The 26,344-nt window shown below is 43.9% G+C and overlaps 1 protein-coding gene across 1 annotated transcript in view; it reads right to left on the bottom strand.

Moving 5' to 3' along the window:
- Positions 1–26,344, bottom strand: part of DNAAF8 (dynein axonemal assembly factor 8) — a 209,555-nt gene that overhangs the window by 164,549 nt on the left and 18,662 nt on the right. The window contains exons 5-9 of the mRNA XM_059716730.1: positions 21,423–21,522; positions 14,266–14,377; positions 8,733–8,879; positions 7,653–7,748; positions 1,634–1,987 (exon numbers count right to left, since the gene is read on the bottom strand). Coding sequence (XP_059572713.1) covers positions 1,634–1,987; positions 7,653–7,748; positions 8,733–8,879; positions 14,266–14,377; positions 21,423–21,522 — 809 coding nt within the window. The remainder of the gene's footprint in view (positions 1–1,633; positions 1,988–7,652; positions 7,749–8,732; positions 8,880–14,265; positions 14,378–21,422; positions 21,523–26,344) is intronic.

Here is a 26,344-nt window from a genome sequence, read left to right as displayed (position 1 = left end):
CAGCAGGCTCAGACCCCAACCAACTACAGTACCAGCAATCTGCCTGGAGGTTGAAACATGCTGGTAAAATGGTGGCTATTAGCAAATCCTTGTTCCTGATGTTTTCCCCTTTTTGTCCACATCAAAATTTCCTGAGGGTTTCTAAAACCCCTTTTTTTCCTCTCTCCCACTTTCTTTTGCATCACAGTGTTGGACTTCCTTTGAGCCAAGATTTTTCATTGTGCTTTATCCTGCTGTACTCTGTGGTGGGGCTCTCTCAAGCTCTGAAAGCTATCACAGCGATTACAATATCCACTACAAAAATTGAAGTTCACAAAGATCACTTCAATCTCTCCCTACTGGCCATGATCATTGTCATCATCATCAAATAAATCAAACTTCCTCTGCATGCAACCTTTGGCCTTTTAAGCTTGGAGCCTGTTAGGTTGAAAGTCACCTTGTTGGTAACAGTGGCAGTTTAACACTGAAAATGAGGCACAAGCAGGCCCTAGACCAGTGGTGCTTGACCCTGTTAGCCTATGAACTGGATGAGCATTGTCAGGTCTGTCTGTGGGCCAGATCTGGTCCATGAGCCTGAGCTGGCGCACAGTGCTGGCCCTGCTGGGGCCTGATCCAGCCATGGAGCACAGGACAGTTGGGGCTCAATGCAGTTGTGTGGGAAGGTCCCATGGGAGTAAGATCCAGCCACACAGGAATGGCCTGCCCAGGGCCCAATCCAGCCTAGCACACAGCTGCATCAGGCCTTGGCTGAGCTATTCCTGAGTGGTTGAACTGGGTCCTAGCCTCCACAGCTGCATCAGGCCCTGACTCAAAGGAGTTGCACATATGCAGGGAGCTGCACTCACTCTCAGAGAGCAGCTGGCGCTTCTGTGCTCCATTTGTCCTTCAGTGCTACCTCCAGCTTTTTTTCCTGTCATGGAGCTTAATGCTCCAGTGCCTCCATGATTTTAGAGAAGGCAAAATGTTTTAATAGATTTTTATGGACAGGCATTTTTAGGGTGTTTTTATACAGAGTGTCTGTAAATTCATGGACAGTTAACAACCCCAAACTTAATGGGGCCCTTGTGTGAAGGTTTGCCCCCACAGCATATAGCGGTCCCATCTCAAAGTGGAAATCATGCAGAATGTACTACAGTCATTGAATTTCGAGGTCTAGAGCAAGGAACCTATTTTTTTGTTTTGTTTTTATTGATGATTTTTCTTTCTGTTTTTCTGGGCTGCCAAACCATTTCATTTACCTCAAGTCCTTCTGGGCATGCAAAGATAAAAATAATAATAATAATAATAATAATAATAATAATAATACCAAGCTCTTTTATTACACTTTGAGCAAAAGAAAAAAAAAAATCTCACAGCATTCTGTAAAGGTTAATATCATTATCCTCACTTTATAGGGAAGTAACTTGCCCAAAGACACACAGCAGGTTCTGAGACCAGAGCCCTATCCACTGGGTTAGACTGTGTCTTGAACTAATTAAGTAATGAACAGACTAGACTTCCTCTCTCAATAACTGAGCCAGAGGCATCCTTGGGTCCCGGGGAAAAAATGGGAGGATAAGTAATGTTCTTTATGTCTGGCTGCTTAACTAAACAGCAATTAAAATCACCACTATTTTTTTCCATTGTATGATACCTTGTTGCTTTATTGAGAGGGGGCTCTGGAGCATTTTCTGAATGTGAAGCTTCCTCTGTCTCTTGCTGAATTTCTCTTGAATGGTCAGTCCCATGGTTCACATGGCCTGGAAAAAGATTTCCTTTCTCTGGTTCAGATCTCACTGGCACCCTGGAAATCACCTTGTCTGCTTCCCATCTCACTTTTAGACATTGCTTTCTCTTGATTTTCAGAGTGTTTTTTCCTTCTAGACTCTCAAACTTCTGCCTAACTCCATCTCTTTTGACTTGCTTTGAAGCCTTAGCAGGAGGCTGAGGTGCTTCTTTACGGTAATGATGAAGCTTTTGTAATAGCAGACTTTTCCCAGTGCAATCCCTGCAACAAAATTATAAAACTTTAAGCAAGACAACATTACAAACAAGAATTCTATGCCCTCAGGAACCTGACTTACTGCTGAATAAATTTTCTGCTGAGTAAAAAATAGAGTAAGTTACTCTGTAGTAATTCTGCTGTGTCTACACCTTAAGTCTCACTAAAAGTCAACAGGACTTCAGAGTTTGTCATCCTCAAAAATACAACATAGGCTCCTAAATCATATAATCACTGCAAAATATTATCCTAGTTCTACTTATGACCCTATGTACTGGTTTCATGGGATAGGTATTTGACTGGAATTGCATTCACTCTTCCTGGAACTCAGGGGAAACACAGTTTCTATCACAGGAGCACTGAATAAATGAAGTGCTGATATAGAAATCACAGCATCTACCATTCCTGGAAGGACCCCTTTTCCAATCCAGCATCCAAGTTCTAGGTCAGTAAACCAAGCAGGGAGAAGAAAAGAAAAAAAAAATCACCTCAATAACTTCTTTAGAGGAATCTGGAGGAAGCAGGGGTAAGGAAAAGTCAGGTTGATGAGACTATTAAATGTTCAACATCATACTCCTCAGATTGCTCTGATTCATGATGCCACAATATAATGTCATAGTCCTGTATGATCAGGTCACAAAATCATCGGACGCAGGTGTCGTGGTGGATGTAGTCTTTCTGGACAGGAAGGCCTTTGATACTGTCTCCCATCCCATTCTCATTAAAAAGCTAGACGACTGTGGCATTGATGCCTACGCAGACAGATGGGTTACAAATTGACTGAGGGACTGCACCCAGAGAGTGGTGGTGGACAGGTCATATTCGACCTGGAGGGATGTGGGCAGTGGGGTCCCCCAGGGCTCAGTCCTTGGGCCTGCACTGTTTAATCTCTATTAGTGACTTGGACAAGGGGGTGAAAAGCACCTTGTTCAAATTCGCTAACGACACCAAGATCTGGGGTGAGGTGGGCATGGTAGAAGGGGGGCACAGGATACAGATGGACCTGGACAGGTTACAAGGTGGGCAAATGAGAATAGGATGGGATTCAATACTGGCAAGTACAGGGTACTGCACTTGGGCAGTAAGAACCAGCAGCATACCTATAGGCAGGGGAACTCCCTTCTTGAAAGCAGTGGCAGAAAGAGATCTTGGGAGTCATTATCAATTCCAAAACGAACATGGGCTACCAATGTGAGGACACGGTTAGGAAGGCCAACTACACCTTGTTATGCATCCACAGATGCATCACAAGCAGGGCCAAGGAGGTGATCCTCCCCCTCTATGTGACACTGGTCAGGCCACAGTTGGAGTACTGCATCGAATTCTGGGCACTGCATTTTAGGAGGGATGTGGCCAGCATCGAGAGGGTCCAGAGGATGGCTACTTGCATGATCCGGGGACAGCAGGGCAGACCCTATGAGGAGAGGCTACGGGACCTGAACCTGTTCAGCCTTCACAAGAGAAGGCTGAGAGGGGACCTGGTGGCCATCTACAAACTTACCGGGGGGACCAGTGGGGAATGGGAGAGACCCTGTTCACCCAAGCACTTCCCGGAGTAACAAGGAATAATGGCCATAAATTGTTTCAGAGTAGGTTCAGGCTGGACATTAGAAGACACTACTTCACAGTCAGGGTGGTTAGGATCTGGAATCAACTTCCAAGGGAAGTCGTGCTGGCTCCTACCTTGGGGGTCTTTAAGAGGAGGCCTGACCTAGCTGGGGTCATATGAGCCCAGTATTCTCTCCTGCCCAGGACAGGGGGTCAGACGTGATGATCTACTTAGATTCATAGATGTAGGGTCGGAAGGGACCTATGCAACACGGTATCAGGACATAATTCTTCCATTGTGCAGTTCCATCTAATGGATAAATTACTTCCAGTGTTGTTAGGTAAAGGCAGTGTCACTAATCTGTAGGCTGATTTCAGTGTTAGAAAGGGTACATCATATATTTCACCAACATATTCTACACATGGCATCTGAGAATTGCATGGGCTCAAGGACTTTGCACTGTTTGCAGCTGATAGTAATGTACTGGTCATGGATACTGTATCCTGTTGTAATGCTATACTTATTCAGACTAACCTTGTACTTTTCAGAGCACAGAGTATTCTATAGCAATGCTTTCTACTTCTATTTTAAGAGTCTTCTCTCTATATTTAAGAATCACCATATCAACACCTAACCTACTGTAGTAAAGAAAAGGCTCTCCTTGGTACTCGGTTATAGTAAGGACTAAGTCATTAAGGGGAATCACTAAACAGCATGGGTTTGCTAGCACCTTCCCCAGCACATACAGGGGCAATGAATATTAACAGTATCATGTTCTTAGCCCCCATAAGGCCAGATCCTCAGCTTCTAAATCTGTTGTCAGACAAGCTGTTAATGTAAATAGAGAATGATGGTTGGTACTTTCTTGGCCTTGTCTTGTCTGTGCTTCAATAGCAGTGGCTGCAGCAGAACACTCCAACATGCTCAATGCCCAGATATAATATATCATGGGCAATCAGTGATTGTAGTGACCTTCTGAGTTTCATCATAACAAGAATCATATGCAAGAACAAAGATGGCACATTAGCAATGAGGATTCTGTTGACACATCCTAGCCTCCCTGGAGTGATTCCAACTGGATACTTGCCTCTCTCCATTTGAAATAGATGGGCTACGTAAACTACTTCTGTATTTTTGTTGTCTCCTCATTATGGAAGAAACAGCAGAGCTAGGTGAATCCTTTGGAATCTAATCTGACCCTGTTCTGCATGCATGGGGGTTTCAATAGACATTTAGTAAATAAATTAAAGGAATTTTCTGGCCTCCCCACAAGGAGGAGCAGGGGACGATCAAGGCGAGAGCTGGTATAGAAGGAGTAACATTCTACAGGGCTGGAAATCTCCCTGAGATGAGAGACAATGATTTCTGTACTCAGATCAGCAGAATGACACCAGCACAGAGCCCTGGTAAATACGAAAAAAATATGCATCCAATCCATGGATTTCTGACTGCCCAGAGTATAAGGTTGCCTACTGTGGGAATGGGACAGGATAGTGATAATCATCTGGCATTTTATTAGTGTATTTTAAAAACATTAAAACCAATGACAGTTCAGTTCACTGGGTCCTACTTTCCCTTAATCCAGATTTATAGACACACAGCTTCTGGAATGACACAAGCATAAATTAGAGCCCCCAGTGCATCCAATTGCCTCTGCTCTTTTCTGACTTCTGAAATGGAGTTCCCAGCTCCTAACTCATTCTGAGTTGTTGGGCTCTACTCCTCAGCAAATAATTTCTTTCAAAACTCTTTAAAAAAAAATAAGAGTAATTGACTGCAACAAAATGAAATATAATGTTATGCTTGTCCCAATGCAGATGTATGTGCATCATTAGGATCTAGGCAAGGATTTCTAAAGATAATACTCAGCACACACAGGGGGAGGAATATAAACCCAGATTCAGCATGCAAGCCTACACATAATGAATATGAATCTATGAATAATTAAGTATGAGAGCAGTGATTACTCCCGTGCTAAAGTTATTCAAGTGCTCATCTAACGGAGTTACTGCTGGTTCCTGCTGCCAGGTTAATTCCTGTTTTTTTAAACCACTGACTCTGAAGTAAGATGCATGAATAGAGCTGGGAAGTTGGGGCCACAACCAAAGGCTCCTCCTTTACAGTGGAGTTTCCTAAACACTAGGTTACGGAGAGAGATTCTCTTATGTGTTCTCTTTCTGTCCCTATGACTTTTGTACTCTTGGCTGCCCAGTAAGCCAGCTTCAGCAGAAAGGGTGGAAAGTGTCTTCACCTAGCCTGTTTGTCCACTTTCCCAAGAAGTTGTAGATTCAAAACCCCTTGGGTTGAATAGACACTAAAACCCAAGTCTCCTGTGACTTGAGTAAATATTCTAACCACCAGGTCAGCAGAAAAAAGGTTGGTATTACAAGCATGTGTCATGATTTGCCTAACTTCAGGAACCCGGTATGCCACTATTATCGAAGTGCGACTAGGGGTGACTGGAAACACTAAGATGGGTGACAGTTCAGACATCCCCCTGTGCTTTAACATTGGCTCTCTCTAAGCATCTTCAAGCTTTCTGAATAAACCTCTGGAGAAATGTGTCACACCAGGATGTGCATGGCCTGGTCTGGGGCCACTCAGGGATTGAGATGGCAACCAGAGTCAGTATGAGTGAGCAGAATCTGACAACAAACTGCATCAGGAACCCTGGAGGTCAATCATAGAATGGGGTCTAGAAGCGAGCCGAGTCAAGAAGCCAGGAGATCAGAGTCAAGGATCAAGTCAAAAGGACTTGTAAAGCAGTCTTGAGTCAGGTTGGGACTTGTTGCCCAGACACTTCCTGTTCCTGCACAGGGGTATAATATAGGGGAAGTGGAGTCAGCTGAACATAGCTGGCCACACCAGTGACAGGGAGTAGGTGGAGATTTAGGCTAAAATGGAGGCTTTAAGCCAGCCTGGATCAATCCAAACAGTTAGCTGTAGGGTGGTAGGCTGGGATGAGCAGCTGTGTTGGCAAGCTCAGACCCCAAGTTAGAGGCTGTGGCCTGAAAGTGTTGTGCCACTCACCATCCTCTATACAAAGCACCTAAGGGTGCCTGTACACAAGCTGGGAGGCTACTCTGATGTGCTGTAATTACAGTGTGGGGTAGTCTTGATTAATTGAGTCTGACAGAGCATGGTAGTTACTGTGCTCCAGCCAACCTCTGCATGTCATGCATCAGCCTCCCCATACTTCAAAATGGTGGCAGAGGTGCTTTATTTAAAGCTTGTTCAATGAGCAATAAAGCACCCCTGCTGCCATTGTGAAGTACAGGGATGCTGATACATGAGATGCTCCAGGTGCTTTAATTAGAGTGGCTCTCAGAGCCTAATTAAAAATACTCCCCCACCCCACCCCCAGAGCACATGTAAAAATGCCCTAAGAACATAAAACTGCATTGCTCTTTGGCATCTCTGAAGGGTTTCTGTTACACCTATTTGGAGAGAGATATTTTGTTATGCTTCTTTGTTTCTTTAATATTTTATTGTGGCTTTACAGTTCAAAAATTCCCTGACTACGCATTGTAACTAAATAGTGAAAAAGTTTTGTGAGTTTCTCTTCCTATACAATGCAATGAATAATCTCTTTAGATTACTGGCCATTTCTAGTGCCTTGTTAATCATGTTTTCCCCTAATAAAAGGCTTAAATGAGGGAATATCCCTCATTTTAAAATATTTGATTCTGACTTTTTTTTTTTTTAAATAAAAGGATCCTGTCATGTCACTCAGTGTCTCCAGAAACAAATATCATTTTCCTGCTACTCATGTCTACTACACATGCATCTTGAGATGTCTGCTTCATTATCTGACAAAAACAAGCTCTTATTCTGATGTCCCTAAGGATTTCATGGACTTGTGAAACAGCAAGGTGAACTGTATCCTGACTCAAGGATCAACAGTTATGCTGTAACTGCAGAATTTTCATTGTGGCTTCAGCAGAAAGAACACAGACTGATTTGCTGGAGCAACACCAAAACGTTTTGTTTTAGTGATTATAATTGCACAATTTTGCTTTAGGGATCACTGCCATAAGCTATTTTAACGAGTGAGATATTAGTCAGAACATATTTAGAACATTTCAGTTTCACAAAAAAGGTGATGTTTCAAGTAATTGGTACCGTAATCCCAGGGAAGAATCTGGTATTATTTCCTTAGCGATGTGATGCTTCTCAGCCATCATATCTTCCTCCTCATCTGTGGAGCTTTCACTTGAGCTTGAAACAAATGGAATAAATGATTATTGGACACCTCTTCTCATTGTTACAATAGCAACAAGCCAATCTGTGGCATTTATTCATCCCTTCTGGCATATAAATTTAAACCAAGGAGAAGGTAGAGAAAAGATTTTGGGGATCAGATCTTTACCTGGTATCAACTAACAGAATTCCACTGGAGTTATGCTGGTTTACACAAGCTAAGAATCTGATGCACAGTGCAACCCCCCCCCCCCCTCCCATTAAGGATTAATGCTTCTTAGGTCATCTTAAAATAAATTAAGCATTCAAGTTTAAGGTCAGCTCCTCAGGTCATCTTCACAACAGCATGTACCCAAGTAACTAAACTGTTATGTATGAAATGCTATAATAATAATACATTTTAACATTGTTTCATGGCCCAGGATAAATTATTTTGTAACTATCTCTACCTGAACAGTTTAATTTAAGCTAAATTTGAGTTTACTGAAGATTTATTATCCCCACAAGTTAAATTAAGACTTTATTAAAATACAGCTAGACTCATGTTGTAAGACAACAGCATTTAAAAGTACCTCCCTGGCCTTTATTATCTACCCACTTTTCTTCAGACTACCATTTTCAGCAAGGCTACATCTCAGGAAGAAAGCAAATACATCCCCCCCAGAGTGAGGAGATCCATTGCCAGAACTCCCTGTTGTCTTGGGAAGAGTCTAGGCTCCCAGAACTTGCTGTCCAAACATCATTTAGACTCATAGGAAATTCAGAAACCATAACTAGAAAATCACTTAGCTGTCCACCTGGATTTCTGGCCAGGTACTTTCCCTTTAAAAGATTCTCTCTCTCTCTCTCCACTAGAGGGCCACCCTTTCTGTATGAAGGGCATGGACATTCAGGAAGGTGAGACAGGCACATTCCCCAAAGGGCAGGAGACAGACAGAATCAGATTTCTGCTCTGTTTCTCTCGCTCTCTTTTTTAAAATAACTTCAGAGCCCAGTAATTACCTCATCTTTTCATTGGGTGGCAACTCAGATTTCTGTGGTTTAGCATCCCTTAAATCTATATATACTGTCTGGGGCTCTGCATGGTACTGTAGTTCCACTATCTTCATACTTCGACAGCTTGGTGGAGGTGGTATGCAGACAATTTTTCTGAGAATAGAAATCATTGTTTCAATGCCATGTGTGTTTAAACTGGCCAGAGGATATAAATAAATAAATAAATAAATAAATAAATAAACGATCAAGAAGAATACTGTGCTCCTTGCTACTGCACAGGTTCAGACTCAGACTTTGCCTATTATAAAATAATATAAATGCCAGGATTAAAATTTTGCATCTTCCAAATTCAGATTACCCTTGGCATAAAAAGTTCAGATCTATGTTCACAGCACACTGCTGTCATATTACTGATGTGGACCTGGGCTAGACAGGATTGAATGCAATTGTCTATTTCCAAATAGTTAAAAGTGCTTGAAATTTAAAAAAAAAAAGTCAGAGAGAGATTTTCAACTTTCCCATATTGTGACCTAAACAACAACTTGGTTCAGTTAAAGTTCTAGACAGTCATATATGTCACCCTGACCAGACTAGGCAAGAAGTGATATTTAGAGTCAGCCTCCAGAGAAGATATCAATACATGTCTGCTTAGAGAACTGATTATGATGTTCTGACTTTTATCCTCAGGTGGATGACAACAATCCTCTGATCATTTAGGTTTCCTTATTGTAATGTTAGTGACTCCCCCCGCCCCACTTCAAGCGCTGACATGTGTGGTATTGTTGAACACCCCAATAAAAGAAAGTTTCTACCCCAAAAAGTTTTCAAATCTCCAAGACAGACAAATTTAATTGCTGTAAAATTCCTCCTCTCTGATTTCCCTGGCAGGTACATCTCACCCTTCAGTTTGAACAAAGTTCAAGTCACTTAGACCATCTTCCTAGTCTTCTTAGGCTAAGGGAATCTGTTTCAATGGGCCTTGAATTGGCTGTTTTCAATATGTATGAATTGGGCTACATCCAGTATGAATGTAGTTTGGGCACCAATGCATAGATTAGATCATTTGGACTGGGATTTGCAAGGAGTTCTCAGATGCTTAAATCTCACTGAAATTCAATGTCAATGCCAATTGTGTAACTCTGAGAGCCACTGACTTTGCAAGCCCTTGCTGCAATGTGTTGTTTTATGGGGCTCTGCTGCAATGTGTTGCCCCATGTGTTTTATGGGGCCCTTGCTGCAATGTGTTGTTTTAGTGGGCTCTGTTTACCTCTTCCTTTCAATCATAGGTGGAGTCCCACCAGGTTGGACCACAGGTATAAAGGGCTACACCTTGCATAGAAGGGACTGTGTTAGGAAGAAGGGTGGAGGAGTTGCTCTCTACATGAAGGCACAGTATACCTCCCTAGAAGCAGAAATTGGCAATAAACAAGGGCGACTTGAGACCCCCTGGGTCAAGACACAAGGAGAGCATGGAGTAAGGGATTTGAATGAAGGGGTTTACTACAGACCTCTGAACCAAAAGGAAAAGCTCGACCAGGAGTTCTCTAGAGAACTGGCAGAGGTTGCACACTCTCGGAGCATGGTTATCATGGGCGACTTCAACTATCCAGACATCTCATGGGACGAGCACTCAGCAAGATCTTATTGCTCACAAAGCTTCCTCACTTGCATTGAAGAGCTATGACTCAAGAAGTCTATGGGCTGACCAGGGGTGAGGCAGTCCTGGACTTGGTTCTGACCAAAGGAGACAATCTAGAGCAACCTGAGGATCAAAGGGAAACTAGGCAACAGTGACCATGAGATGATCACTTTCTCCATCCACCGTAAGATGTGGAATCAGTCAGTAGACTAGAAATCCTTGATTTTAGAAAAGCTGACTTTCACAAGCTTAGGAGATTGGTTGGCGAGGCCTTGGGGGACCGTGGTCCAATGGAGAAGGGAGTACAAGAAGAGTGGTCTTTCCTCAAGGAAGTGATCCTAGGAGCACAAAGGAAATACACTCCTTTTCATAAGAAAGGCAGCAAAAGGGCGGGAAGACCACTTTGGCTCAATAGGGAAGTCATGGATCTCCCGAAATTGAAAAGAGAAGCTTATAAGGAGATGGAAGTCAGAAATTACCACCAAAGAGGAGTAGACAGCAATAGCCCACACCTGTAGGAAACCGATTAGAAAAGCAAATGCAGAAACCGAATTCAAGTTGGCAATTAGAATCAAGGACAACAAAAAGTCCTTCTTTAGATATGTAGGAAGTCGGAGAAACAAAACAAAACAAAACATGGGGCCCCTGGTGGACGAAATGGGACAACTGATAAATGACACAGGAGGAAACCAAGCTCCTAAACAAATACTTTGCGTCAGTATTCCAAGGGCGTTAGCCTGCTTGACAGGATACAAGATGATCATGAGGGGGGTGATTACTCTCCCATAGTTGGTGGAGATCTTGTGTGGGAACACCTAAAGAGGCTGGATAGCTAAAAGTTGGCAGGACCGGATGAACTACACCCGAGTGTGCTAAAAGAACTGGCCAACATCATCGTGCAACCTATGGCAAAGCTATCTGAGGACTCATGGTGCTCGAGAGAGGTTCCAGAAGACTGGAAAAGGGCCAGTGTGGTGCCTATCTTCAAGAAAGGAGGACCCAGGGAATTACAGGCCAATCAGTTTGCCCTCAATCCTTGGTAAAATCCTGGGAAAAATTATCCAAGAATCCATTTTTGATAGGCTAACAGAAGGTAGTATTCTACAGGAGAGCCAACATGGCTGTTGTGGGCAGGTCATGGCAGACCAACCTCATTTCCTTCTATGATCAGGTAACTCACCACCTGGATAAGGGAAATGAGGTTGATGTCATATACTTGGACTTCAAAAAAGCAGGAGGAACTGGCCCTTCTGCTACACAAAAATCAATACCATCTCATAGGAATAACAGAGTCCTAGTGAGACTCCACCTATGACTGAACCACAGGTACAGGAGAGACCGTGTTGCTAGAAAGGGAGAGGGTGTAGCTCTTTATGTGAAGGATCAGTAAGCTTCCCTAAAACTGGAGTTTGGCACCCAAGAAGGGTGACTTGAGACCCTCTGGGTTAGATTACGTGGGTGTTGCAGGGTACTAAAGTGCCTGCTCCTTTAAGAGCAGAAACTCCCTAGGGAGAGGGCCTAGGAGCCAGGCAGAAACCCCTACAGGTGTAGGTTACTATGGCAGCAGGCTAACAAGGAAATTAGCCTCCACCTGCACCCATTCAGCTGACTGGAAGAAGGCAGGGCCCTGGGCACATATAAACCCCAGGGCTGAGGCCATCAGGGGTTAGTTCTCTGGCAGCAGCCAGGGGAAGGAGTCTGCAGAAAAGAATTGCCCAGAGATGTTGTGGCCACCTGATATGCTATACATAGGGATAATGGGGCTCCAGGAGCTCACCAGGTACCCTGGCCTACAAGGCACTTAATGCTGGGGGGGGTTGACTCTTTTAAAGGGACAGAGCGCACCCTGAACTAGTTGTATTATGTTATAGCCCAGGGGCTCATTTTGGTTGCTGTTTATAGACCAGTGGACCGGGCTGAGGCTATTGGGGGAGGAGGAGGCCTCACTGGGGCCCACTACAGTGAGCAGAGCCCAGCACCAGGGGGCACAGAGACAAAGGGGGTGAGCAGAGCCCAGCAATGACAGGAAGCTGAGCTAAACTAAGGCCTCAAAGAAACAATGTTTGAATGCCATCTGCAAGGCTTGGGGTGTGGTAAAGGGGTAGTTTTGGAGCCACACATATAGCCCATAAGGCTGAGGGTGTCCCGTGAGCCATTCATTTTGAGTGGGACCCAAAAGGGGTCCAAGAACCCACAGGGTTCAGCGGGGTCCATCAGGACCGTGTCCATACGTAAACTTGAGGGCAGCCTTCCAATTTATTATAATTACTAGCAGAATGTGGCAGGAGAGGAAAAGGGTGCCCGTTGGTCAAGACTGGCACGGTCACGGAGCCCTAGGGACATCATAGCCTTCCCTGGGGACCCTACACCATGACAGGGGGAAATACAGTAAAGATGATATAACAATAGGAGGTCTGTAGTAGACTCCTAAACAAGAGGAAGATCTTGACCTTGCATTTGCTAGGGAACTGCCAGAGGCTGTACGCTCTCAGTGTATGGTTGCCATGGGCAACTTCAACTATCCTGATATCTCATGGGAGGAGCACTCCGCCATGATGTTCTCATGGTAAAATTGGGAAAATGCAGCCTCGACTACTTTATGGTCTGGTGTCTGTTACTGGTTCTGAGGTAGGACCCAGAGAGTATTAACAGATGGAACTAAGTCAACATGGTGGAAGGTGACCACTGGCGTCCCTCAGGCTTCAGTACTCAGACCAGTACTTTTCAACATGTTCATCAATTACTTGGATTAAAAGCCTACTGGCAAAGTTTGCAGATGACATCAAATTATGGGGGAGTACGGTCATGCTCAAGGACAGGCTGGGGATACAGGCTGACCTGGACAAGTTTGCAAGATGGGCAGATCATAACCTGGTAACATTTAACACGGAGAAATGTAAAGTGCTTCATCTGGGGAGAAATAATCTGCAACACACTTACAGACGACAGTGCTACATTTGCCAGCACCACAACTGAAAGAAACGGGGGTCATGATAGACTACAGAACAAACATGATCCACCAATGCGATGCTGTAGCTGCAGTGCAAATCAAACACTGATATGCATCTACCAATGCATCTCAAGCAAGATGAGGGATGTCACCCTCCTACTCTGCTTGGCCTTGGTGAGACCGCAGCTGGAGTACTGCCTCCAGTTCTGGGTGCCACACATCAGGAAGGATGTGGAGAAGCTCGAGAGAGTCCAAAGGAGGGCCATGTGCATGATTAGTAGGTCTGGAGACCAGGTCATACGAGGAGAGATGAAAAGACATAGGACTGTACAGCCTGGAGAAGATAAGACTTAGAGGGGACTTGGTGGCAGCCTATAAGTATATTAGGGATATGCATCAGGGCCTGGGGGAGCATCTGTTCACCCAGGCACACCAGGGGAAAACAAGAAACAATGGGCACAAGCTGACTGAAGGTTGCTTCAGATTGGACATAAGGAAAAAAAAACTTCTTTACAATTAAAGTACCAAGGATTTGGAACAGACTCCCCCCCAGAGGTGGTACAATCACCTACCCTGGAGATCTTCAAAAAGCGTCTCAACACCCACCTTGCTGGGGTCATCTGACCCCAGCAGTCTTTCTTGACCTAGTGCAGGGGGCCTGAACCTGATGATCTTGTCAGGTCCCTTCCAGCCCCTAACATCTATGAATCTATATTTAAAATAAATAAATAAATAAATAAAAATCTATAAACATCACCATAAATATGTGCAATTTATCCCTTTAAGAAAAAAATAAAATAAAAGCCTACTTGGGCACATCTCTAGCATGATGTTAAATACCGGACTAGGGAGAAATGCCCAAGTGAAACCACTAATTCTTAGGCATTCTTGCTCCTGATCACAACCACCCAATGTATAGAAAAACCTAACTCTTAGAGAAAAGGACCTACTTCTTGGCTGATGATGACCTTCTGTGCTGTAGGGCCAATGCCTTGGACTGCTTGGCACACAACTCTTCTAGCTTTGCCATGAGCCTACTTTCAGATCTAGCAATCCAAGTCTCTATGGATGAACAGAGAAATTAAAAAATCCCTTACTATGGTCTTGTTGTTGTAAGGAAGTAGTTCAACTTTCCCTTTCTTGTCTTATTACTTTGCCTGCAGCAAGTTACAGAAATAGGAATAATATGAAGGTTATCCTAACCTGGCAATCAAAGTCTGGCTTCAATTCAAAACCAGATCAACAATTTAACACTCTTCTTTTCTTAAAGAAAAATTAATGGAGCTCTAATGGTCCATCCTTTCTCTGCTGTTGACTGCCCCAGCTCTTCTTGAGCACTCTGTGGAAACTGGGCCTCTGGAGTGCAGATGTACCATGACAGGCCAGACAGACAAACAGAACTAAACTAAAAGGTATGTCAGTCCTGCGCCTTGGATGGTAGTGGCACGTGGGGCAGTGGCTGGGTTGCAGCTGCTCCTATCAGTGTCAGGCTGGCAATGACAGTTACTGTTGTGACCCTGCCCAGCTCACTGCTTCGGGCTGGTGTCCTGTTCCTCCCTCCCCTTAGTTATACTACTGGTAAGAGGGGAATCCAGGGAATATAAACTGGTATAGCTTCCATCTTCTTGTGGCACTTTAGAGCATCAGTTTCAATCCCCCAGAGTCCCTTAGATCAGATTAAAGAACTATGTCCACATTTATTTCTGCTTGGTGTGTGCTTAAGAGCCATTTTGTCTGGTCACTATTACAGCACTGCTGGGTGTACCAGCATCTCCCAGAAGCTTGCCCAAAATAGAGATCCAGAGAATATCCCTGGACATATGCTAAAAAGTGTATCCCTGGACTCAGTGTTTTTTAGCAAGCAGGATATGTGGAGTGAGTGGGCAGAGCTTGTGTCCTGGCAGCAGTCTCAGGATAGCTGTAGTGGGGTAGTAACATATCCTTAAATCCATGTATGCTTCCTTGTAATCTGGACTATGGCTTGCAGTGAAAAGGGCAGAATGAGGGGAAGACTTAGATGAAGAAACAGAAGGAAGACAGGAGGAAGAAAGGGAAGATAGGAAGTGAAGAATTGACAGTATTTACTTGCAACTCCTTATCATGGTTTTTTCAGAGAGGGAGGGAAAAGAAAAGTAATTTGCATCCTGCTTCAAATTGAGAAGATTTTCTATATAAATTGTTTTAAAAAGAAGCTATTGTTATAACAAAGTTAAGCACTTAAAAGTCAGACAGTGCCCAAAGTCAGACCGCCTCTGCAACCTTAGTTCAGATCCCATGTACATATTGCATTATGAAACAATATTTAATTAGATAAGCATATACTATTTTTACCACAGGATGCTAGCTTCATTCAGCAATAGCAGGAAAACTCCTGGAGCATGCTTAGTTGCTCTGTGGAGATGGCACATATGTGAAGGAGCTGGGATGGAATAATGCAGTATGCTCAGTACAGAGACTTAAAGAATTTAGCTGATGAACTCTATTGAGCAGAGGCAAAACAAGCAGTTTGCGCCCTGGGCAGCAGCAGCAGCAGCTGTTCTTGCACCCTCACAAAATTGGTGCCCAGGGCTTGTGCCCCCCAGTCACTCAACTCTAGTTACTACCATTACTGAGTATGTGCACACTGATATTTTTCACAAGCTTCCTCAGGCACCTAAGTACTTCTTCCATTTTAGCCAAATGGAGACAACTTTTCATTGGAACATTAAAAGGTAGATCCCTTATAACCAGAATGACCCTAATGCCAATCTTCAAGTCTTAGTTCCAAAGTCTGATAACACTCAAGCAAAACAGTTGTAAGGAGTTTTGAGGGGTATAATAGGGTCTTCCCTAGGGATGGCCGCAAAGGCCCTGGAGCCCCCTCAGAGCTTGTCAACTTTGCTCTTTTTGGGCAATCTCCCCTTCCACTCACCTGCCACATATTGATGTATCACTTTAAGAAAGAGGAGGCTACCCCAGGCTTTCCCAAGTGAGATCTCAATCTCTTCAACACAGATGATGTCACTGCTCATCACCTTACGGCCTAATTATGTAGCCTTCTTGTCTTCCCTTATAGCCATGCCCAAGCCTCAGATGTTACCAATCACCCATTAGCCCAGGCCTGCATCCTATGCCAGACCTGGGCTCAGGTCTCTGTCTCCTCCCACCCACACCTGGGAACTTTGCCTACCTTGGCTGCTCCCAGGCCCTGGGTCCCTGACCCTGTTTCTACCTCTCGGAGATGCTGGATCCCTGGCCCTGTCAGTCTCCGACTGTGGCCCTCCTCAGGCTTTGACCCCTATCCTTGGGTCCTGGCCCCACTCCTAGGCCAGTTGAGACCACTGGGCTCCCTGGCCCCATTTGTTCTCACCCCTCACAGGCTATGGATCCCTGGCCCCAGGTCTCACCCTGCTCCTGGACCTTGGCCCCTCTCTCTCAGGCCCTGGCCTTGCCCCCACGCTAGTTGAGACCTCTGTTACCCCTAATGTTTCAATCTCTAAACCACCAGTTTTGCTTACCCCAGTTTAGGTGTTAGTGAGAAGCCTTCATGCAGCCCTTTGTTCAGAAGCTTTTTCTCGCTGTGGCTCCGCAGGTCAGACTACCTGCCCAACTTGGGTTCTGAGCTTATATACTGCAAGGCCAGCCCCCTTCTTGGTCATGTGGCTCCTGATTGCCTTCTGCTACACCTGCTACCTGCTTCATCAGCAGCTTACCTGCTCTTAAATTAGCAGCAGCACCAAGCCCCCTACTATAGGGAGCAAAACATGTTTTTTCTCAATTTTATTCTTAGAAATGGCTTTCTTTTCTTTTCTTGACCCAAACTTTCCAAAAGGACATAACACACAGCTTAAATGAGAAAAGTCTGGCAACGTTATAAACAACTGAAAACACAATTTTATACCAGGAACTGTCAGACAACCCTAACTTCGGGCAGAGCTGCCAGCTCTGTCTATAATAATTAGCTGCAATAATCAAAACTAGAGGCTATGGCTGTACACTTTGCCATGCTGTAAGAGCAATCTTCTGACCTGGTGGTAGATGGAATTGGGCTAGTTTTGTTGCCATTAGTTAATTAGATCCTACTGGAATTAACATGATATATGTTAGCAACCTCAAAAGAACATTAGCTATTCTAAGGGATGTAAATAATAAATTTGATGCAGAGACTTCAAATTGAAGTTTCAATCCCTAGTTTTAAAGAATGATGTTGCACTGTGATTCCCCTCTTCAGATATAGATTAATGGTGAAGGACAGAAAGTGAGAATCCAAGACTCAGACTGAAAAGCAATGTAAGAAACTGGACTGGCCTGAACCATACTCTGACAAGACAATAAGAAGTACAATTCAAAGTCTAATCTATGAGGAGAGCTTTAAGATGAGAGGCCCAGAGTGGGAGAAAACTCAAAGCTGGTCTCCCAAATATTTAACCCTGCACTTCTGCTTATTCCTTTGATAGCTCAAGAGCCCTTAAACTAGATGCGTACTACCTCTGAGTGAATCAACAGGCCTCAGTTTGTGGACAATGCATGTAATGGCCACATTTTAATAGAAAATCTAGGGTTAAAAGATCCACATAAGTATCCTTTCCCCAGATTTTAATATGGTTACTTGGACCAAATACCTTTTCCTCCTCCTCCCCCTCCTCAAAAAGATATCAGAGAAAACAATTTCCTTTCTTACAGCAAGAAGGACCTTTGCTAGGACATGAACTCATTATAAGATTTTTTCTAAAATGATAAATGATGGCTATGAGGCATTGGCACGATTTGGAAAGTTAGGTGTCCAACTCTCATTTTCTTTCACTGGGCATTATGGGCTAAATCCTATTTCATTTCACACACCTATGTAGGGCTAAATCCTATTTCATTTCACACACCTATGTAGCATGTACAGAGCTGTGAAATGGCCATTTTTGATAGTTGGACACAGTTTGGATTTTACTTCTATCTGTAAAGAACAGAAACAGCCTGAGTGTGCACTTGCCAATAGACAAATGGTGGAGGAAAAGTACCCTCTTACCTCTTGGCCCATTAGTCTAGTGGCTAGGGTATATGCACAGAGAACAGGAGACAGACTCTAGCCCCCATGTCCCACCTTAACCAGAAGTGGTTTGAAGCTGCGTTTTTTTCCCCATAGAAGGCTCTAGCCAGCAGACTATGGGCTAGGCATTGCCAGAACACTCTTTAACCCAGAATGCAACCTACTGAGCTTGCCCAATATAGAAATTCAGGGAAAGCACAGCTATGTGTAATCTAAGCAGCACGCAAGTGCCAAAAATTGCTGTTACACATTTATGAGTAAGTGTCACTTCGGCATGTGAAGGTAAAACAGAATTTAGCCCCAGGTGTCTCTCTCAGCTGGGCAAGGACTGCTGAGAAATTATAGGATGACAGGCTTAAATTTACCATAGAAAATTGGGAAAAAAGTCATGGAAATTTCTCTGTATTACAGCAACATATTTCCTGGACCACGCTACCAGCTACCAGAAATTCATTAACCCATTTTACAAGTACTAGCTTGGTAAAGACGCATTAAATGGTTAAGGATAAGATGAATTGGAAACAATTACCCAGATGCCAGAGGCCGTGCTAGAGAGAACTGAGGAAGACCTAACTTGAATTACATGAAGAGCAGTTCTAATTTATTCATTAAAAAGAAAGAAACTAATCTATCTAGAGGAGACACCCTGGTTAGAACTCTCAACAAAGTAGAGAAAGTTCAAGTAACAGAAATAGCATGAGAGGTGAAAAAGATGCTGTTGTGCAGAAGCAGCAGAGACTGCTCTAACCCCTTGGTAGGAGCAGAACATATCACTTTGCTTTTGCAAAAGGTGCATCTTCCTCCAAAACCTTAAATTATGACAGTATGCTAAATCACACGCTGGAAGCCCAGATCCAGGACTTACTACAATAGATGCCTCTAGAGAAAATGGGACAGATCCAAATACATTAACATTGATAGAGTTTTGCTGATTTATCCCAACTAAGGACTTGACCTGATGTCTCTCTTTTGTGATAGTTAACAATTTGGTCCTGGCATCAGGAAAAACAGTCTTTTACCTCCTAGTAATTTTCCTGTTGGTTCAAAATTGGTATGGGGTGTTTGAATGAAAAGAAAGAGATGTCAGGCTATAATGGGGCCCCTCCCACATAACTGAAAGGGAGAGGGAGCAAAGAATCAGCAGGCCAGCTCCAGCCTCCAAGACAGACTGACAGTGGCAGAGGGCTCTGGAATAAAATGGCCACTCACCCCAGGTTTGACAAGCCTGGGGTAGAAATTGTGGGTCAGGTGACCCAAAGAGGGATACAAGCCTGAATCAGAGTGGGTAGTCTGGTCTTACTGGCTGCAGCAAGCAGAGCTCAGGGGAGAAAGGCCAAGCTACCCATGGAAGAAGGACTCAAGACAGCAAGAGCGCTGGAAGAAAGCCTCTATGTCACCAGGCAACAATAAATAAAAGTGTTTTTGAGTCTATGTCATAGTGCTGCCACGGTGTGAGTGTTAACCCAAGGATGCAGGACTTTTTATTTGGGAGCAGATGCTCATTTTTTTTATCCTGGAGGGCCAGCTTGTAGCTGTAGGGGCAGAGGAAGCCACTAAGAAAGGTGCCAAGGGCACCCCAGATCCTAGATGGTGAAGGAGGGGATTTCTCCTTTTAGTTGAAGGACTGTGGTGCCAGAAAGCAAGGGGCAAGATCAGGGCCAAGGGGCCTAGAGCACACAAGGACTGGAGCTGAAGCCCTGGGAGCCTAGGGTCCTGGTACAGTAGACATCAGGCAGAGGGACCCAGCCAGAGTAAAGTGGGCCAAGGCCAGGGTGCCTCTAACAATAACATCAAGGCATGGCAGCAGAGAGAAGAGTGGAACCCTGAAGAGCCAAAGGGGACAACAAGATGGAGACAAGGCAGTGGTCAGGAGGGGTGATTTTCCTGCTCTAGTGCTGGATGCATTATACAGACATAAGAATGAATAGTCACAAAGAAAGGGATGATGATCATTGCAAAACTACATGCAACAATTTTTCTCTGAATATTTTAGAAACCTCTTCTATCGTGACTGCAGTGTAGCTGGCAAACTCTCTGATTTACACTTATTTTCAGAGTTGACATGTCTCTCATTGATTAATTCTATTTATCCATTTCCCATGTAGATCCACTAGTCCAATAGTTCTCAACCTATTTAAACTTAAGGCACCTCCTAATAGACTCCAGGACCCCTTCAGAGTCAGCTCTTAGCTTTCACTCAATTTTTTACTACAGAAAGAAAATAGAGTAACTCTTATGTTGTAAAGAACTCAGAAAGACCACAACAGGTCAGGATGGTTTTGACACTATGGATTGCTATGTGAAACCTCTTGGTTTATCTTGTGAATCATGTCTGCACATCGAACAGTGCTAACACTGCATAGCACCCCTGAAACATTCTCAAGGCAGCCTAGGGTGTTGTGGCACCCAGACTGGGAACCACTGGATTATCTTAAACCCTACCACTATTCCCCAATCACAGTCATAGAGCTTAGATTAACCTGAAACAATCGGCCAGATCCTAGGGACTTAGAAGCCTGTTACAATTGACAAGTGGAAACTGGATCAGATTCTAAGATGGCAGTAGGTATGATGACCTGTTTTCCAGCCTGTAAAAATGCTATAGCACCAGGTGATGGACCCCTACCTGTAGCAGCTTACATACCTACTACAGGCAAGAGACAGCGCTAACTGGGTGAAACACTGGTCCCTTCCAAGGGGTGGTCCCTCCTTGCCTGAAGGAATCTGATTTTAACTTCTCAGCAACACGGGCCCATTTGGATGGGGCACAAATCAGCAGAGGCATCAACACAGTTTATATACTGAAAGACACATTCTGCCTTGACATGCTAAGCAGCAGTGGCCTAAAGGTAAAGGAAAGCTTAGGCTAGAATCAGTAAGGAAAATTCTTGAAGTTAAGAGAAATTAAGCATTGGAACCAAAATCCAAAGGAAATGGTCAAGGTGCCATCATTGCAGACAGTGAAGAAGAGATTAAAGGGAGCAATATAAAGAAGAGCAGCGGTTGGATCTGAGGGACTGAGGGGTTTTGCAGTCTCTATTCTGAACTGATTTGTACACATTTTCAGCAAGGTTATTGTGAAGTTACTGTGATCCACTGAAGGGAAAGCAGGTTCTTCTGAGTGAGTTCCATCATCCTGATGTTCCAGGTTCTTGAGAATCTTGTCTAGATCCCACTTCTCAATATCCTGAAAGAAGGAAACCAAATGGTGATGGAGAATTCACTCACAGGGAGTTACTAAAAAAGATCAAACCAGAAGCCAATATTTTACAAGCTCAGGTTTCACAGATGTTGCCACACAACAGCACCAGAATGCCTGAACAACCTGTGGAAATCTTTCCCACTCACCTCCTTCAGTGGCAGCTTGTTGTTACTTCCTGGCTGAGGGCTGGAGAGTGTTATTGTGGATGTACAAAACTGGCTGTGACTTTTTAGAAAGAGGAATGTACTGCCTGAATCCTATTATCTGAGTCTCACTGTCATGGCTGTGCAAGGCAGTACAAGTTCTTCAAACAGCCCACCTAGAGTGGCTGATGCTCAAGCATGCCAAGATTAACAGAGCTTTCTACCATACTTGGAGAAGCTGCTGAGCCTAAGAGGGCTGCAGGAATGTGGACTGAATCCACATGTCTGAGTCTGAGAGAGAAGTTCCTTTACTATCTGCCTGACCTTGTTTTTACTGGAGTCACCCATTCCCAACTCTCCTCTCACTTCAAAAGAACACCCATTCATACGCTGAATTTCTTCCAAACAGCAGGTGTCTATCCTTCCCTTCTGTGCTCACCCAGCAGCCTCAGATGCAGCCCAGGCCTCAATCCTCTCTCCCGATTCCTCTTACGGTCTTTCCTCTCCCTGCCACCATGTCCAGCAGAAATGCAAGCATGGCCGGGCTGTGTCCACAAATGAAACACTAATAGAAGTGGTACAGTGAGAGGGAAGACAGAGGTGTTTTGTATCTACCCCACTTTCTTACGCAGTTCTGCCAGGGCTCCTTCAATGAGGATCACTGACCTGTATAAAAATAGACTGGTGAAACAGCAGGAAGGTGGACAGAGAGTAAGACAGAGCTGTTCATATCCTTCTTTGAAAGCAGGGATACATAGCCTGATCCTCCAACTCCCACTGGGCACTTTTACACATGCTTGGGAGGGAGTGGAGGATGCAGTGCTTCAATTAGAGCAGGTCCAAGAGCCACTTTAATTACAGCACTGCTGCATCTCCTGTATCAGCATCTCCGTGCTTAAAAATGGTGACAGGGAGCTTGAACTAAAGCTTGTTTAATGAGCTTGAGTTCAACCATCCCCACCACCATTTTTAAGGGCAGGGATGCTGATACACAAGATGCAGGAGACTGCTGGAGTGCAGCAAATGCCACTCTCCAGAGACTCAATTAATTGAGTCTGCTCCGACGTGATGGAATTCCAGCGTGTTGGAGCAGCCGCCACACTCAGGTATAGGTGCCCACTGATTTCAATGAGAGTGGCAGATCTTCTGCACGTCTCACAAAGAAGCTAGAAGCTTCTTCCCTCTTGTTTCCATACATCTTTCTTCAAGGATACAGGGTTTGGTCCCAGATACATTCTTGCTGCCTGAAGCATCACCAAAAGCAGCTTCAATTTCAGAATTGTTTGTCCAATAAAAATGGAATAGCTTCCAAATATTTCTTGGTATCTATAATAGTCCATGTGCCTTCTTCCAAAAAGGCAGTGTGGGGAGGAGGCCACAAGAGGAAGTGAGAAAATACAACACCAGTCAGGCCACCCAGCCACTCAGGGGGGTTAGAAAGGTGAAAAAGTTCTTGCTGGTTAACATGCAGAACCAAAGTACATACACATCACCCTCTCCAGAGCAGATGTTGGTTGTCCTGGTCTCATGGATCATAGACTGTTTCACAGCACACAAACAACCATCCAGGGTCTGTGCTGGAACTCATGAAGCAGTAAGCCGCTCACCGCAGTTCACCATTTATGACAAAAACATGTAGTTAGCTACTGGCTAACTACAGGGAAATATCAGAACTTGCCCATTTCTGCTCAAAGCCACCTCTGAGCTTAAAATACAAATACCAAAATAACTACCCTCTACCCCAAAACACTTACTTTATCATATATGGCTGATCATTTACAGAAGGTTTTTCATACTGTAAATGTATGTCACTGACCATGATTTAAAGGATACTTAATCAAAGTATATTTGTTTACTGTACAACCCAATATTATTTATCAGAGAAAGGTAATAGGTCTTGATCTTTTGCTGCAGCTTATGGAGTGCAGCTCTGTATCCTACCAAGGTCCCACGAAAGTTAAAAAAAGTTTCCACGTGAGCATAACAAAATACAAAAAGCAAATTAAAAATACGTTTGGGAAAGCATCCAAACACTGACTACACACTATTTATAAAACCAGATCAGTCTGTTGTATATCTGTTTTTGCATATCCATATTAAGGTTTTTGAAAACTTTCTGATCCTCCTAACTTTTACTTACACGTATTATAGGATCAGGCCCTTATATGTACAAAGAACTTGCACACTGATTTCTTTCCAACTAACTGATTTTTACACTTTTTCCAGGAAAAAGTACATGTCCCTGATCAGTAAAATGATGGCATTAGGACAATGATTGTTTTAAAGTATTTTTAATGTTATTTTGAAGAGAAGGTTTGTTGTAAATTATGCTAAAACTGCATTGCAATTGCACCAACAATGTAAATTCATTGCTGTCATTCAGGACTTTTGGTAAAGAATCATCAGGGTTGAAATCTAACATGCTTCTCATTGTAAAAACCTCCATCATCTGTCACATCCTCTTAAGAGAGACTCTATTCTTTCCAGACTGATAAATTTCAGTCAGGCAGCTGAGCCTTGATTAGCTTTACTCGAATGTTACAGGTTGCTGCTCAAAGTCTGATGAAGGACAAAAGTCTGAGGATCGCTACAAGCTGGAACCTGTAACATAAAATGATGCTAATCATGGCTCAGCAGCACTGGTAAGATTTATTGGTCTGGAAAGAGTGAGGAGTGACAGACACTTGAGATTATTATAATGAGAACATGTTAAATTTCAACAGTGATGCTGTTTTACCAACAGATCTGAATGGAAGCATTGAATTGATGCAATTGCTATAAACAGGGTGTACCTGAGAGCCAGCTTTTTTTTTAAATGCTGTTCTTAACTATTTCAATATAAATCATTTTATTGAAGGCCCTGAACTACCAAGCAGATAGTTATATTGTCAGGTCCATGTCCTGCTAACATTTACTCACAGGAATAAGGCATTCAGTAGGGTTCAGAGGAGAGCCAAGGGTTTGCAGGGTTTAAATCTTAATGCAAGATGGGTTTTTGGTTGTAGCTATATTGGTCTAAGGACATAGGCAGGCAAGGTTCTTTGGGTAGATGTGATCTATTTTATTAGACCAACTGAGTAGCAGGAAAAAAGTTCTTAGCAAGCTTTTGGGCGTGCTCCATGAAAAAAAATGTCAGCCCCTTTAAGGGAATTACTATGGTCCTGAATCAGCAAAGTATGTAATTATATGCTAAATTTTATCATTATCAAGCAGTTCCATTGACTTCAATGGGCATAGTCACAAGCTTTATGAAGTTGGGGAGGTAAGGACAGGCCAACATAGCCTACTAACCTGGAGGCAGGACTATGACAGGGACCCAGGAGGGGCCCAGCAGTGACTGACACAGGCTCAGGCTCACTCAGGACCATGGACAGCCTCTCTTACACAACCTTCAATAAGAACAAGGCATGGGATCAAGGGAGGGCTACAGTTTAGCCTGAGCCAGACAGAGGCTGCATGGCCATCAGGGGGTGTCATGGCTGCCCTTGTGGCCATGAGCCTTCTACAGTGGTGCATTGACAAGGAAGCAAGCTATGCATGAGGAAAGACCCTTGAGCTGAGCTAAAAAACCCAAAAGTCTCAAAACAGCAAACCCAAAAACACTTGCAAACCAGGAAAAAGAAAGTGGGGGTCAAAAGATGCTAGATGCTTGATTGCAGTTGAGACTGAAAGGACTAGGGCATTCAAGAAGCTAATCAGAGCTGAGGCAGAAAAGAGCTGAATGCATGAAAGGATATTGAACGCACTGCAGGAAAAGTGGATGACCTGACCTTAAGATTGGCAGAAGTTTGCACAAAACAGATAGTCAAAATGCTGAACTTTGCCCAACACATAGAAGTTCAAAAACATGTCACAGAGGCCTGGGGGAAGCAACTGAAGTATCAAGAAGACTGAGCTGACACATTACAGGGGCAGCTGGAGAACTGGCAATGAAAGTGCTTCCAGCTTGAAGGAGAGGTGCAAATACTATGGTGGGAGTTGGCTACATCCCAGATCCAGGCAGCAGAGATGGCAAAGACAATAGCGGCAGAAATAGAGAAGGCAAGCAGGTGGCAACAAGAGCTTGACAAGCTTCAGGACAAGATGACTGTCCTGGAAATAGAGGTAAAACATAGGGCAGAAGGGTGTGATGTGTTGAAAGCCCAACTGCAAACCACAGAGGCTGAAAACAGCTCAGGGAGAAGACGCAGTCCCTAGACATGCTTCTGGAAGCAAGGCGAGGCAAGAAAGGCAGCTAAATGCATGGAGATGAACCAACTTCAGTCTCTCATGCAAGACAAAACAGATCAGGTCTTGTTATTAGAGAGGGAAATTAGTCAACTAAAGAAAACAAGGGATCCATCAAGTGCAGGGAATGATGAGTTTCATGAGAGGGAAGTGTTACAGGCACAATGTGAAGCATACTGAACCACACTCATTGGAACAGAAGAGGAACTTCAAAAGGTCCAAAACCAGGTGCACTCACTGGGAGAGACCACAGAAGCTCCAAGACGAAAGTTACAGGAGACAGACCAGTTGCAGGCAAAGACGGTTTCGCTGGAAACCAGAGGCACGTGTACACATGCAGGGAGGCTGCTCCAATGTGCTGTAATTACAGAATTTTGGAGCAGACTTAATTGATCAAGTCTCGATAATCAAATCAAGCAGACACCAGCATCATGTGT

This window comes from Alligator mississippiensis, chromosome 13 (genome assembly GCF_030867095.1).
Source record: "Alligator mississippiensis isolate rAllMis1 chromosome 13, rAllMis1, whole genome shotgun sequence".
NCBI classification, from domain to species: Eukaryota; Metazoa; Chordata; order Crocodylia; family Alligatoridae; genus Alligator; species Alligator mississippiensis.
Note: the sequence above shows the minus strand (reverse complement) of the source record. Positions and strands in the feature narration are given on the sequence as shown.